Source organism: Labrus mixtus, chromosome 21 (assembly GCF_963584025.1).
Source record: "Labrus mixtus chromosome 21, fLabMix1.1, whole genome shotgun sequence".
NCBI lineage: Eukaryota > Metazoa > Chordata > Actinopteri > Labriformes > Labridae > Labrus > Labrus mixtus.
In genome coordinates, this window is record NC_083632.1 from 16,472,064 (window position 1) to 16,488,354 (window position 16,291).

Here is a 16,291-nt window from a genome sequence, read left to right on the forward strand (position 1 = left end):
ACAATTCCTTCCTATGACACATCATCATTTGGGGTAAAAAGGCCTTTACAAGCTTCCTAAAACTGTTGTTTTGGGCATATAGATCTTGCACAGCTGCACTTGAGTGTCTGCTGGCTGAGAAGCTGACTTCCTGTTAGATCCAAGCACATATTAATGGTGCAAATCATTTTCAAATTCCAAATATGATTTAATCCATTGGATAAGATGATTGAATTCATTTTTGTATTACAAAGAATTGATTCAAAGTTTCACAGCATCCCCTTTTCTAGTTTAAATAAATAAATACTTATTTGGCTGATGAACTCTGATGCTGCAGAATCCCGACAAGCCCCCATGTCAAACTCGCTGAACAGCCCAGTTATATTCCATGGGACTTTTGAAACCATTGAACGTGTGCATACTTCTTCAGTGACAATGCTACTTATGTCGAAGACTTGTTAGTGTGAATAAACTAAACAGCTTGAGGGATTAAATGCCATAGTCAATGAATAGTTAGACTTATTGATGCAAAATGTTAAATGGGACATATTATGAAAAGTCCACTTCTACAGTGTTTTTGAACATATATTTGGGTAACCTGAGTCTCTACTGACCCACAACATGTGAAATAAATCCATCCAGTCCTTTGTTTGTGGTCTGCAATAAGTCTAACAACACAGAGAAAATGCTCCATTTCAAATTTGCTCTCCTTGTGACGTCACAGTGGGATTCTTGTAAAAATAAAAAACCTGCTCTCCCCTGTTATCTCCACCCATGGATTTCACCTCCAACCTATAGCAAAACTTTTGCACAGGTTGGCCATTTTTATTCTCACAACAGAGGAATAGACGAATGTCTACCGGAAAAAACTCAGGGGGGGCTCATTGCATTTAAAGAGACACACACACCGAAACGGAGCGTTCTGAGAGAGCTGGTTTATACAGGGTCACAAACCTCCTCTGGTGCTTGATCCATCTTTTCATTCATTTTCAGAAAGCTCCGATTCAGCATGCAACTTTAAAGTTATAGCCAAAAACATTGTTAACCTCCCCCCCTTGCAGTAGATGATGTTTGATGACTGTGCTAAGGTGAGATGCCTCAGATGTAACTGACACAGACCCTGACACTATCCACTTAAAATTAATAGTGTTCACTGGATATTCAACACCAGAACAAGTGGGCAGTGTTGGCTGCCTTTTTTGATATTGATTTATACTTCATGTGTGTCTGAGTCAGCCATCGTTCTCCCAGCGTGTAACGTGTCTCAAGTCAGTTTGTGGCACACACCCAGTTACATGGAAATAGATGGCACAGAGGTTAGAGAGAGAGAGAGAGAGAGAGAGAGAGAGAGAGAGAGAGCGGCAACACACATTTCCTGCATACCTCTCTTGCCTGGTCCCCCCCCCCCCCCCCCCCCCCCCCCCCACTTAAGGCTTCTAAACGAGAGTGCCTCACTAGCAGCGTGCTCCTGTCTAACCCTCTCTCTCTCTCCCTCCCTCTCTCTCTCTCTCTCTCTCTCTCTCCCCTCTCTTGCCTCTCTCTATACACCGGCTCGCTCTCTCAGTCGGGGAGAGAGGATTCTCGGTAACAAGCTGTAGCTTAATGTGGCCGTCATTTTTCATCATCACTTCAGTGACGTTCTCTTCCTTTTTTTTCTTTGTTTTCCTGCTGAATTAAACATCTCTGCCATCCGTGTCCGAGCTGACATCTACTATATAGAAGCTATTGAGGTGTAAAGGTAATGGAAAATAACTTTTAAGGCTGCTATCAGGGCACCTTTCTCTTTTCCAATCACTTTGGATTGGATTGCTTGTTCAAAGAGTGCTCTACAATGGACAGATTTTTGTTGTAGTGGATGACTCATTTTGGTTATTTCCCCCTTGAGATTGCTGGATATAGATTTTTTTTTCTTTTGTTCCACCTGCGTGCTTCACCTCTCGATACACTGTAAGACTGTTGGGACTTTTATGGAGTGTGAAATTTTTGCAGCAAGTGTGAAGTTTGGGGGAGCAAAGTGAAACAAAGCATGGTTGATGGAACATCAGCTGAGTGTTGAACCATTCTGTCCTGGGAGGCAGTACAGGTAAGACTCGTATATTGTGATGCATTTGTAATTGTCTGAGGGTTGTGGTGCCTCACAGGGCGCATATAACAGGTCTATTATGATCCTAAGTGTTATATTAATCCATCTTTTAGGGAAAACATAGCAGCATATGTGTAGTGTGATTCCTTTCTCAATGAATCTCTGATCTCAAACGCTTGGTTAATTGACTGTACAGGTGAATTCAAAGTTTTCTGTGTTCCTCCAATAGCTACGTCATCTCTGACACATTGGAATCTATTTGTACAGACGATAGGAAAAGCTTGCCTCATTTTGTCTGTACACTCAAAGAGAGTGAGGAGACATTTCATCATCAGCACTCTGACATTCTGTTGACGTACATTAAAACTCAGAGAGAACATCAACAAATGACCAAAACTCCTATTCCTGTCAGAAATGTTTAACTGTAAAAATGTTACATTAGAATAAATGGAATTGTGGCTTCATGATATCATGCTGTCATTTGGTTTCTTTGGTGCTTCACTTATGTTACAACTCAGATTGTGATCTGTTCAAAGTCATTCATTCATTCAAGACACCTTCAGTGATGATGATGATGATGATGAAGTTTATTTCCCCAAGAACTGTGCTGAAAAAACTGGATATTCTCCTTTTAATTTATAAATTAAAAATATGAATGAACTTGTACTTTTTATGACTGAGGTTAGATTAATTATGCATGATAGTGTGTTAGAGTCTGAATGTTCTCTTTGCATATTCATCATGTGTGTAACCTTAAATATATTTTGATGATATTTTCGGTATTTTGGCTTAAATTAGATTTTGAATGCAGGACTTTTTCTCATATATTTATTTTAATGGAGCATTGCTTCTTTTACTATAAAGTACGAAAACAGCCGTTGTGTTTTCCATGACCTCTGAGGACACTTCATGTCAATAAAGTTAGGGCAGACATTTTGGTTTTTACATTTCTTGTTCTTTGTTGATCTTTTCTTACCAACAATCAATAAAACAAATGCTCTGGTACAGTTTTCAATCCTTAGTAGGTCCACCCAAACATTTCATTTAAAGCAATTGAATGATTTGATGGCTTATACAGTATCTCCATCTGCCAAAGCATGTACCTGTTGTGTAGTCAACCCCTGGACAGGACTCCTTGTAAATCAGAAGACTTTCCCATAACCTACTAATATTCAGGACCCAGAGCATTGGGTAGCAATGCTATTAATGCACAGCACAACTGTCCCAAATGCTCTTTTGTTTACTTGTCCTTCATCATTGGCAGTGCATGTCAATGTGTTTTCAGAGGGTGGCAGTTTTTACATTATTTGCATGAAAACTTTCAAAACCTAACTTCGTCTCGCTGTTTTTTTTTAATTGGCGACCCAATTTAAAAAAAGGAATGAATTTAATTGACTTGAGTTCACAGATTCATCTCAGAGCATCTTTCCAAGCCACGAGTGATCAGGGATTTCATTTCCTGTTGAGAAACGTGCTCACGTGAAAGTAGTCACAGCCATTTCAAATGAAAGATGCAGATTCAGCTAAACTTGAAACGACGCCTGAAAAGAAGCTTTGCATTGAAAGCGAGCTAATTAAATCCCTCCTTTGTGACTTCATTCACGACAATGAAGATTATGGCTGAAATGAAACAGGCCACTGTAGTTCCTCTTACTTTCAGAGTCCACATTTCAGAAAGATCCCCTATAGTTTTATGACAGTGTAAGGACCAATCCAATCTAAAAGGCAAAGGATGATTGCCTAATGCCCTTTTTTCTAAATCCCAACCCTAACTCTTATTTCTATTCCCATGCATCCAGATATGACCACAGTGTCCATGGAACCTGTAGGAGTCCTCGTGGAAAGGGGCGCCAATGCCACTGACCCACCTCTGAACACGCATGAGGACTCAGCTGCCACCTTTACCATTGGAACTATCCTCTCCATCATGTGTTTCGTTGGAGTCTCAGGAAACATCTATACCTTGGTGGTCATGTGCCATTCCATGAGGACTGCTGCCTCTATGTACATCTACATCATAAACTTAGCTTTGGCAGATCTGCTCTATCTTCTCACCATACCCTTTGTAGTCTGCACTCACTTTCTTCAGGGATGGTACTTTGGAGATGCAGGGTGTCGGATTCTCATCAGCATGGACTTCCTGACCATGCATGCTAGTATCTTCACGCTAACAATCATGAGCACTGAGCGCTACTTTGCTGTGCTCAAGCCACTGGACACAGTCAAGCGGTCGAAAAGCTACCGGAAGGCCATCGCTCTGCTGGTTTGGGTTGCATCGCTCATCCTCACCCTACCGATGATCGTGAGAATTCAGCTGATGACATTGGGCAACAAGGCCATGTGTCAAACCACCTTGTCACCCCTCTCCTATAAGGTTTACATATCCTTCCTGTTTTGCACTAGCATAGTCGCTCCTGGACTGATTATATGCTATCTCTACATCCAACTTGCGCGCACTTATTGGGTTTCACAGACGGAGACGTTCAAACAGACCAAGAAACTTCCCAATCAAAAGGTCAGTGCATAACAAGGAAGTGTACTTTAAAGTTCCCAATTTGTTATTTTCTTCAGATAAGGGCACTTGTACTATTTTTACTCTACAGTTCATCATAAAAGACACCCTAATATGAAGGCTAACAACATTAACCAGTGCTTTCAATTAGGGATGTGTCCAGAGTTTTTTTTTTTTTACTTGGGCACCAACTTGGCGTGAAGTTTGTGTGCAGATTGAAATCATGCATTTACCCTTCCTATCTCCAGTACTTATAATTGCTTTTACCACTAAGATTAAAGTATCTAAAATATGTTATATTCCTATCTATAATTTCACAAAAAAGTAACACAACAAGGTGCGGTTTTAGCTCAATTGGTAGAGCAGGCGTCCCACAAATAAAGGCTACGGTCCTTGTCACACTGGTCCCAGGTTTGAATCCCGGTCCTGAAGCGGTTTGGTGCATGCCAACCCCCAAGCTCACTCCCAACATTCCCTGTCTATCTTCAGCTGTCCTATCAAATGAAAATGAAAAACCCAGAAAATAAACTTTGAACTAAAAAAAGTAAATTAACAGTGTGGCAGCAAATATATCTTCTTAGCTTGATTCTTTAAGGACTCTAAAGGGAGATGTATGTGAAAAGTCACAGAAAGCTCCTAGCAGCTTGTTGCAACACAAAAGCCAATCAAAGTGTAGGATTGATGGCTGACCAGATCTCAAGAGGGTACATGCCACCCCTGGGCACCCCTCTGGATACACTCCTGCTTCCAAGGACATTACAAATTTCTATGGACAAATCACACCACTTAATGATCTTGGATTTCTATAGTAAAGGTTAACAAATTGGAAACACTTGGTTAGGGTGAGGATGATGTTTGAGCGAAAACCTTCCTCCTCCTCCATCCTACCTCTGTGGGACTTTTGAAAGGGTATAAGTCATTAAAACAAATCTGAGACCCAGTTCTTATTTCTCCTTTTTTGGTGTGAAGATTTAATCTATACTCTGTCTCTCACTTTTTACCACGTCTGCAACTCAGCTGGTGATTGATTCAAACACACCTATCTTGTGGAAGCTATTGAATGGGCAGGGAGTTAGACATTCACATATATTCGACCTCCAAGCTCTTGATTTAGTCACACTCCTCATTGAGAGTGTTCTGAGCCTCGTGGTAAAGGTTTTATCCTGTGACTCACATCAGGCTTGTGACATTCAGTCGCAAAACTCTTGTATGAGTCTTTATTTGAAGGCTTTGCCAACAACACTGTCAAAGTCAAGGTCAAGGTTTCTTTATTCGTCTCCCTAGGGAGAAATTTGTCTAGGATGCTGGGAAATTGCTGCATGGACAATACATCGAAAACAACATAAAAACAGTATTTACAAATGTGTCACAATAAAAGTTGCTCTTTAAGAGTATGCGATGTACTGAACACTCTTGGCTTGAAGCAGCATTACATTATCAACCCATCTCCCTGTTGCTGCAGGTTTGCCTTTATTCCATTCCCCTCTCGCTTCCTGCTTATGCTGAGAAAAATCCTTTTCCAATTTGCTTCGTAGCAGGGACTAAGAGAGCTTCATTTTATTTCTTATCACTGTGATAAACTATGTGACGAATGCTGCCCTTCAATTGCGTTAAAGACTTAAAATAGAATATACATGTACCTAAAAGCATGGGGGAAAATGCAGACCGTCCAACCTTTAGAAGTGTTGGTAATGGAACAGGAATAATTAATAATCTCCTTATGTTATGCGTCGCAGCGGCTCACTTGCTGTGATTAAGCTGGAGGAAAAACGGCAGGGTACACAAAGCTCTCCTTGGCTTTCGTTGAATGGATCACTGGAGTTAAATGATCAGGGCTCAATTTAACTTATTGCACTTAATTGACAAAGCTAGATGTGTATGTCTGAAGAAGATCATCAAACTAATTTATTGTGCGAGACGAGTGCTAAAAACCATTAGTGTGGCACTAAAAGGTCTAACCCATGTTCATAGAACACGGTTTATGACATAAATCATCATTATTGTAGGATTACTTTATGGATATACGAGCAAAGTGTAGCTCTATTTTCTAAAATAGCCTAAATAAATCAAAATCAGATTGATGTTGGCATGGCAAACCCCATTTAGATTGGGTCATGTTAGGTCATGATCAATGATATATGTGTATACAGTCAGTCTGGTCATGTATTCACCCAGATGATAACATTATGGTAGGCAGGGCATTGGACACTATCACACAGTGCTGTTGATCAATGACGCTCATAATGTTTTTTCTCTTTGGCCTCAAACCCCTTCAAGGTGCTGTACCTGATATTCACTATCGTGCTCCTCTTCTGGGCTTGTTTCCTGCCCTTCTGGATCTGGCAGCTGCTGAGCCAGTTCCACCCTTCAATGTCCCTGTCCACCAAAGTCAAACGAAACATCAACTATCTGACCACATGTTTGACGTATTCCAACAGCTGCATCAACCCTTTTCTGTACACACTGCTCACCAAGAACTACAAGGACTACCTGAGGAAGCACAAGCGCTCCTGGACAGCTGGCAGCTACTTCAACAGGAAGAGTCGCTTCCAGCGTTCCCCGCGCAGGTCGCCATCTTCGAGCAGTCAGCAGTGCACTGAGAGCTTTATGCTTACGCACACAGCATCCCTGCGAGCACACAACAGCAGTTTGTAAGGTAGGAGCTGATCTTCTGATCTGATTTGTCATTTTGTCGTTGATGCTGATGAGAAAATCAAAAGATTAAGAATCTCAAAACTGTTTCCTTGTGTTTTCCCAAAACACAGCTTCAAACAGCAGTTTGGTCCAACTTTTGTTTTTCCAGTTTTGTAACAAAGATTGTGCAATAGCAGAATGCCTACATTTGTATTCATTATTTTTTTAAGGAGTGACTTTGTTGGAGTTTAATAAAAGAGCAGAGTCTGATATTAATACGCTGAATGATTGCAGATGGCTTTGATTTCTGGCCCTCTGAAATAATGTGTTTCAAACATTGTGTTATGTGAGGTACTCTCGTCCGTATGGGACGTCTAGTGCCTCTCAGTGTTTATGTATGGAACTGGGTGAGCTGGTTAAAACATGCTCAGCAACAATAAATATTGTATTGCATCTGAAATTCAGAGAGTTTCCTAACAGCAACTTTGATTCCTCTAAGAAAATATTTTCGGTCAACCAGTTTTGGAGTCTTCTTCTTCAAGGAGAATAAACGTATGAATGAATCACACTCATATTTCATGTAAGTTGGGAGAATTGTAAAGTCACATGCTTGGAGAGGAGAAAGTACTCGTCTTGTTGAAGAAAAAAAACACAAATTTTCATCAAAAGTTTTGCTTGATAACAAGTTTTTAAGGCCTTTCAGTGTCATTTGAGGACTAACTGGGAGGACAATTCAAGACTAGGGCGTGAGCACTGAATGTTTTAAAAGCAAAAACATCTAAAATTAGATTTTGTATTGACTTAATGTAGCTTTGATAAGTATAAAAACATGTTACCACTTTAGTGAGGTAGGTGTTGTTAGTCTTGTATGTATCTATGAATAGCCTCCTTTAGGGGAATGCAGCTGGAGAGTTTGACACTTTAAGGCTCTGACCCACACCAAGGAGAACTGTCGGCGGTTGGTGAGCGGAATCTCTCTGATTGGCTGTTCGGAGGTTTCATTTATCTCCAGCTCTCGACACAGGTTCAGGAAAGCCCCTTGAGCATGCAGCAGTAGTATCCATACTTTCACCCATTGGTGCGGTTTCTCCTTATTTGTGGCTTCCGCCTCTTCTTCTGTTTTCCACTAAAAGACCAAGGACTGACAACGCCAGGGCCATTTTCAACTTTTCATCAGACATTATTCTCGATAACTAGGCTACCTGAGAGGTGACCAATAGTCTGAAGATGGTCTTCTTGTATCACAGCAAAGGACTACCGCCACCTGCTGGCATGGAGGGTCATCACTAGTTCTTTGTCGTCTGCTTGGTGTGTCACAGCCTTTACACCAGGGAGGAGATAAGATATTATTTTATTACCCCACCTGCATGTTGAATGCTTTTCTGCACAGTAACATTTTCTGAATAGTTTTACTTTCTAAAGATAACAAAATACATTTGTTATGGTCTAATTCATTTTAAATTGACAGTTATATGCTGATAAGCTTTTACAGCTACGTTACATTCATTTGGAAAACACTTTTACCCTTTTCAAAACTCTAAAACCCATGCTGCAGATTTACAGATTTGCAGCTCCAAAATGAAAGGAACCATAACGGGAACAACCAAAAATACCTGCAGGGACAATGTCAGCCAGGCTTTAGTGACAAAACATTCACACTGTTTTAAAAAGCCATTTCAGTCGCTGCACGGCCTCTTGAACTCAGTAACTGTGCAGCATATTCATTATCTGATAGTGCAGCTTTAGAGTTGCTTTTTCATACTTCCTGAAATATCCTTTTTAAGGTTTCCTGTTCTATATTCAATTTGTACTTGTGTCAGATTCTTTATTATTTCATCGTCTATAAATCCTCTTAGTTGATTCAAGGCAGTTCCTGTTTGGAATCTGTATGAGGTCTGATTATATCTCAGCTTTGCGCAATTGCACAATTGCCAGGTGCCCCACTTCTTTCAGCACATAAATATTTTGTGTGGATTTATGTATGTGTCTGCCAGTCGGCATCAGTCTTTAATACATTAAATGGGTTTTATATGTGGGTCACAAAGGACTCAATCATAGAGCAGCAGAGGGGAACGAAGGTTGGACAGCAGGATGACCGGAGAAGGGGGTCGGGATGCCACTTATAGAGTTTGGCAGCAAATGCCGTGCTGTGAAAAGCCAGCTGGCAAACAACTGAAAGATTTATTTCTTTGTTCTTTTTGCGCATTATGATATCTCTAAAATGAATAAGTAAGGCGGCCAAAGATACTAATTTAATCCAGATTACCACATCAGAATATTTAAGCATTTACCCACTTCTGCAAAAAAAAAATCAATTGGAAATAGACTTTTTAAGTTCAAAGATATATTGCTTTTAATTCCATTTCGTCCCACAATAAAAAAAAAGGAAAATCCAATATTTATAATTCCGTTCATAGCTTTGCACTCAGCTAATATATTGTATATACTAGATTACTTGATGGTGTGTGTCCAAGGCTGCCTGCAGAGAGGGAGTGTAAAACAGTGAGCCATTTATTTCTACTCCCTTCCTTGGAAAACGATGTACTGAGTGACACCTGCAATAATTCACAAGGGCAGAGAATATGATCGCATACTGGCCACATTGAGACGCACACATGCAATGTGTATCTTTAATATACTCGCAAACACCACCAAAAGTTTGTCCTATGGAATATTCACGCTCGCACAAAAGAGTTTTAGGTATGTTTGAATGCAAAAAGAAGAGTTCTTCCTGTTACCTCCCGAGTAAAATATCTACCTGAAGTTGGGGTGCGCCCATGTGCAAATTTAGCAGGAAAATTCCCGACAAGCGAGCAGGCTTGGGTTGTTTACGTGTATATTGGGAGACTGGTGTGAGTTTCTTGCATGCAATTAAGCAGCTTCATACTGATTTTCTGCTTGCAGGTAAATTTGGTGTTTGAGCATTTTTATTATCAATCTTTTCGCCTAAAAAGTTTGATGCATTCTATATACCAGTGTGACCAATTTCCCCAATAATAATAAAATGCTGAGACACGCGCGTTCATGACAGCGAGTTCAGCCGCCATCATCGCCTACAGCACGCTACCTGAAGAAAATTTGTGTATTTCAAGCGGCTGCTTCGCTGTGCAAAACATCTTGGATACCTAGCGACGCTGACCAGGCTGGCGACGTCACTTTTTGGCAGCAATATGTTTTTAATTATATATTTTAATGAACTCGTTATGTACTGCAGATTTTCTAACTCAGTGAATTTAAATGTTAACTACATATGCAACATCACTGTGATGCACATACTGTAGAGGCCCAGTTATGTTTCTCTAACGAGCCACTCTGAAGGTCATTGCTCAACCCATTGTCTCCTCTGGGAAATAACCGTCCAGCCTAATGTGCTTTCATTTAAACCATTAAGGAGGCAATCATCATCAATGTTTGATTTATGTATAGCAATATACTGTACAAGCTTTTTAATTATGATGGCACATAAACAGTTTATATGCCCTGGAGAAACAGACTAATTTTACAGCTATCACATACATGACAACCTGTCGAGGTGGAGAATCCTCTCATTTCCTGTTCACAGAGGAGGACACGAGAGGCCAAACAAGAAAGCCATATCCCCAAATGAGAGTATTGATTGATTTTATATCATACTTTACTGTGAAATTACCTCGGCGGTGCAGCAGGCTTGAATCTCTGAGCATAAAGCTGTAATATTATTTGTTCTTTCTCTGCAAAGAAAAAAATGTTGTATCTCTTCATGACTGATTCATCTTTAGCTGACTTATAAAATGTATGAAGCAAGAAAAGTTCTCATCTTTTTCAACACAAACATTTCATTGATCATTAATTCAATGATTACTGGATGGCAGCAGTCCTCTCCTCCCCTCCTCTAACCCAGAACTTCCACCAGACCCGTGAGCGTGTCAGCTTCGCTCCGGTACGGCGCCGGGCTTCCTCGTCCGTCAACACCCACAGGCTGAGCGCAGCACGGAGCAGCAGGAGGGGACACAAAGGATTTCCTGCAGTGTTACAGATACACTCGCGACAGCATGAGATAATACAATGAATGTGGTATAAAACGATATATAAACTCTTACAAACACATCACACACATAAGGTCGTTATGAAACGTCAAAATTTAGTCTTTTTGTTGTTTTGGTGTCTGACTTCCTGTCCTGCTGAATCTGCTCTGTGGTAAATTGGCTCCTTGGCGCTGGGACTGAGCTGGGACGCAGCGCAGTGGAGCCAGTGGAAGCACACACATTGAATAAAGTGAAAAACAAACAGAAGACACATCTGGTGGAATTTAGCCGTAAAACAACCTAACACTTTGTTCGCTGTTAAAAGGATTTTTTCAAATCTTAACCGATGTTTAAAAAAATCTGAGACACCCGATGCAGGACCGAAAAAAAAAAAGTGAGATGAGAGAGTTTTGATCCAACTGTGTGTGGAGAGAGCAGTGACAGGAATACAACAGACTACTACACAGATTCCATTCAAGACCTTACTTTAATATATTTGTAAAGCGTAAAATTTTATATTTTTAAATTTTTAAAGAGTACTTTGGCCACCACTGATTGCTGGGATGGTAAATGGACTTGTACTTGTATAACACTTGTCTTATCTTCTGACTACTCAAAGCACTTTTACACCACAGGTCACACCCATTCACACACTCACACACCTCTGATGGCAGAGGTTGCTATGTAGTGAGACTATCAGTATTAGCTAATCCCATTCATACTCACTCACACGCTGACAAAGCAGCGTGACCAACTTGGGGTTAAGTTTCTTACACAAGGACACGTTGACGTGGCTGCAGGAACTTGGATCGAACCTATTTGACGACTGACTCACTTGCCCCAAAAAGCAGAACCAAAATCTGCCCAATTATTCTGTCGTGTGTTCACTTTTTTAACCGTGGAAACTTGTGCATGGGTACGCTCAAGGAGGCCAATGTTCTACCACAGCACCTTGTGACCATCAGTTTTTTAATGCCCTAATGGAAAAATGTATTCCTTCTGATTTTTTTTTTTTTCAAATATTTAACTTTCAGTCTTCTCTCTTAACATGATGTAATGCTTAAACCTTGATTTTGTTTTATAGGTTTCCACACACGTCTTCAGTGCCACAGTGAATGATTGGAAACGAGTCCCTTGACAATGCATCAGCGCTGGCTAATAAGATTTTAATGCTGAACTGTAAAGTGACCCATAAATGTTTCCTCAGTAAAAATAAAGGACGACTGCCTGTTAGGCTATGGGAATGTGCCTTAACTCTTCATGTACTTTGACAGCAATAAATGTTTACTGCAACGCAGGAAGCAGCCAGTGGAGACAGGAAATGGTAGGAACCAGGCAGTTTTAGCAGTCATGATGGAAAAACGTACTGTTTAGTGCACTTTGGTAGGACTGTGGTATTAATATTCACCACATCAGCAAGGGCATATGGAACAAGATCAATTATTCCATACATAGAATGGATAAATTATTCCGCTCACACGCAAGTCTGAAATTCCCCCGAAAGAGGTTGTTAGTGTCCCAGGAGAGTAAACGGGATAAGCATCTGTTCACTGGATTAAGAATTGCCTGTTTATGTCCATTATAACTTTGTGCACATTTATCTTTAGTTTTTAGCATCCAAAAAAAAGTCCTGAAGTCTCTAGATTAAAACCAAAACCTTTGCTTTCAAACACATAACACACAGAAAATTGCATTCACATATTCCATGCCTACATGTTCATGAATAACCCCATCCTGCACGAAACATGTTCACAAAATAAAGTCATCTGTCTTACATGTCATTGTTGTAGTGACACGTCTATATGCTTGTCCTTTTCCTCCCAGATAAAGAGAGGAAATTAGTCAGCAGAGGAAGCGTGAAATTAAACGTGAATTTTTTTTTTCTGAATAACACTTCGTTGTGTGCCGTCTGCGCCTAAATGGATACATACGTAATTCATAGAAGAAGCTAAAACAAACTGTTAAGATAACACAAACCCATTGTATTATTCATTCACTTGAAAGTTTGTTTTCAGTGTTCTATAGGGAAAAAAGTTGGATATGCTCCTTTGTTGCTTTGATGAAAGGGAATAAGAAAGAGTCCTGAAAAGAAAAAGGTTGCTATTAAAAGTCACTCTTAAGGATCACAGCTTTAACTCTTGATTTAAAGTGCTTTGCTTTATTTTACAAACATGAATGCCTTCCTGAGGGTTGTTCCAGGGCTGTATTGGGTTTGCTGTCATGGATTCCACGTACCAGTGATGTAAATGATCAATACCCTCAGATATGCAAGTAGTAGTTTGGTACTTTAGCAACTCTAAACTCTAAAAACTTGACCCCCCCCTCCTGCCCATCATAGAAAAAGGGAAACCACCAGCGCTGTTCCCTCACCTGTACTGCAAAAGTTACATTTTAAAAGTCTAGCTCTTAAACAAAAATTGCAGTGCCAAGTCCAGCCTTATTGGTGGATTCAACAGGACCTGTGTCCGAGTGTCTGTGTTTTCAGTGTTCAGTCTCCACGGTGGGTTTTGCTTTGTCCAATACGCCCTACCCCACTGGATCTGTTTCTGAAGCATAAGCGTAACTGAGCGCAGACACGAGCAGCTGGACTCGCAGGTTCACTAGATCACAGGAGAACTACAAAATCACGCTGGAATTAAGAGAACAAAGTGCAAAAAACAGACGACTTTGCCTTTTCGATGGTTGTTTTGCTGTTCGTGAAGTGATGAAATATACGAGCAGAAGTCTGTACATCGGGTTTTACTTTGAAAGTTACTGGATGCTGTATGCATTCCTTTGTCTCACTTCCTGTCTGGGTCGAGCCGCTCCGTTCAGCTTTACGCATACTTGCAAAGGGAATCCTGTGGAATCTTTCACAAGGAAATACAAAACAGAAACCAGTTGATTTCTTAAGCAAAATGAAAATTCCTCCTGACGCATCATCACGTAAACTCTGTGAGCTCTTCATAATGCAGATAATCGGTTGCAAAACACTGAACCCCCTCCCAACCTCCCCCCCATACCTACCCAGGACTAACAACATTTTCTGTCAACCTCCACATCTTAACAGCGCGCACACAGCCAAGTGAGCAACAGACTCTTCAGGACTTTGATCAGAGAACTGAGGTTATGTTATTGTGGAACCCACCAGCACAAATGAGCAATAATGTTCATAAATGATAAATTTAGATTGGCACAGCAGCTTTATTAAATGTTATTGAATTAAAAAAAAGGCCCTTATGCAAGATTGCAGGGCATTATCATCTCTGAATTACTAAATATATTGACTGACAGGCAACTTTACATGTTGACATTTTCCCAAATTAACCTAAACAAAACAGTCAAAGCAGCAGCCAGAATAAATAAGCTGGCATGACGGCCTCATAGAATTTGAATTACTTTGAAGGTTGAACCTGTCATCCAGTTGAAATGCATCTCAAAAGCTTTTGTTTCGTGCACCAAATTTAGCTCAGATGTATTTTTTCCTAAGCCAATGAAAGCTAACTTTTATTTAAAAGTTCAACTGGATAACAGCAGATCATACATTGAATGCTTTGTCCGTTATAATAAGGTTATTTGCAGCCTCCATCGTGGGAAACAGTTAGCTTGCTCTTTTGGTTATCAAACTACTTTTAGGGATGATCTGATTGGTCATTTTACTGACATTTGAAATTATTCGCTCATTTAATTTATTATGTAATTTCATAGCATTAGCATGAACACCAATTAAAGAATTGTGAAACAATTTTCTGCCTAGCAACAGCTGAGATGGAAAATTCTGATTGGGTGACAAATTGGCTCCTTTACATGCATACTTGAACTGAAAAGGCAGATTGTCAGGATTTATTTTCTCAGATACATTTTGTTTATGCTGATTTTTACATTTTGAATTGATTAAATACATTTAGAACTGATGTTTTTTTTGGTTCTGGTGTGATACATTATCATAAACTTTATGACTAAGTGCAAAATACCGGGGATGGCTGATCTTGTTTTTTTGTTTTTTTTTCCAGTCCACATATGATAATTAAGATAATTGCTGCCTGTTTGCCTGATTACATTTTAATGAATAAATAAACACAACTTCCACATTTTAGGTGCGGCTGTGCGTCAGTAGTAGAGTCGGTCGTCTCTCAACCGGAAAGTCAGGGATTTCGACCCCAGCTCCTTTAGTCACATGTCAATGTGTCCCTGGGTGAGACCCTTAACCCCTGATTGCTCCGGCTGCCACAGCAGCAGCATGTGAATGTGTATGAATGGATAAGTTATTACAGAACACTTTGCATAGCAGCCTCTGCCATCAGTGTGTGAATAAGTAGGTTTGACCTGCCGTGTAAGGACGCTTTGAGTAGTCAGAAGACTAGAAAAGCGCTACACAAGCTCAATCGTACCATTTACCATATACATAAATACATAAGGGTAGCTGTGGCTCAGAGGAAGAGAAGGTCATTCTCTAATCAGATCACTGGCAGTTGTACCCTGAGGTCCTGTAGTCTTCATATCAAACGTCCTTGGGCAAGACACTGAACTTCAAATTTCTCCTGAAGGAATTTCCATTGGTCTGTGTGGCCGTGTATTCATTTATCAGAGAGAGAGAGAGAGACAGAGAGCCTTACAGAGCTGATAACATAGTTGTTGACCCTAAATCACAATTTAGTCTGATGTCAAAGTTTAATAAGGATAAGTAGTATGAATGTTTGGTGTTTTGCATGATTCATCAAGGCTATCAGATTCTTGTTTACACGTAGCAATGCACAAATCTCGCCCCATGACCTTCATAAAGATCAAATGAAAAGAAGGTTTTGACCAGCATTAGTGCCAGCATGAAATAATCATCGCCTCTCAGACCAGAAGTGCTCCATCTTTAATTATAATTGCTTTAATTTCACGTCTTGAGCTACACGTGGCAGCCCAACTTTAAAGCCATCCTAATCTGTCACAGGCTGTGTCGGAGCATGTTATAGAAAACACTGACGGAGGACTCATTAACTTGGTAATCATTTTATAGATTTTTTTTTTCTTCCTTTAGATCTTCCATCTCAGCTGCCGAATGAAATAGCACTTGGGTCTGAGCTGAGGGTCTCTTGGAAGAGTGAGACG

The 16,291-nt window shown here is 40.2% G+C and overlaps 1 protein-coding gene across 1 annotated transcript in view; it reads left to right on the plus strand.

Annotated features, from left to right (window-relative positions):
• Positions 1-1,534: 1,534 nt before the first annotated feature.
• Positions 1,535-16,291, plus strand: part of LOC132955770 (urotensin-2 receptor) — a 48,544-nt gene continuing 33,787 nt past the window's right edge. Inside the window, exons 1-3 of the mRNA XM_061028781.1 lie at positions 1,535-2,062; positions 3,862-4,577; positions 6,852-7,230. Coding sequence (XP_060884764.1) covers positions 3,864-4,577; positions 6,852-7,229 — 1,092 coding nt within the window. The 5' untranslated portion in view covers positions 1,535-2,062; positions 3,862-3,863 and the 3' untranslated portion in view covers position 7,230. The remainder of the gene's footprint in view (positions 2,063-3,861; positions 4,578-6,851; positions 7,231-16,291) is intronic.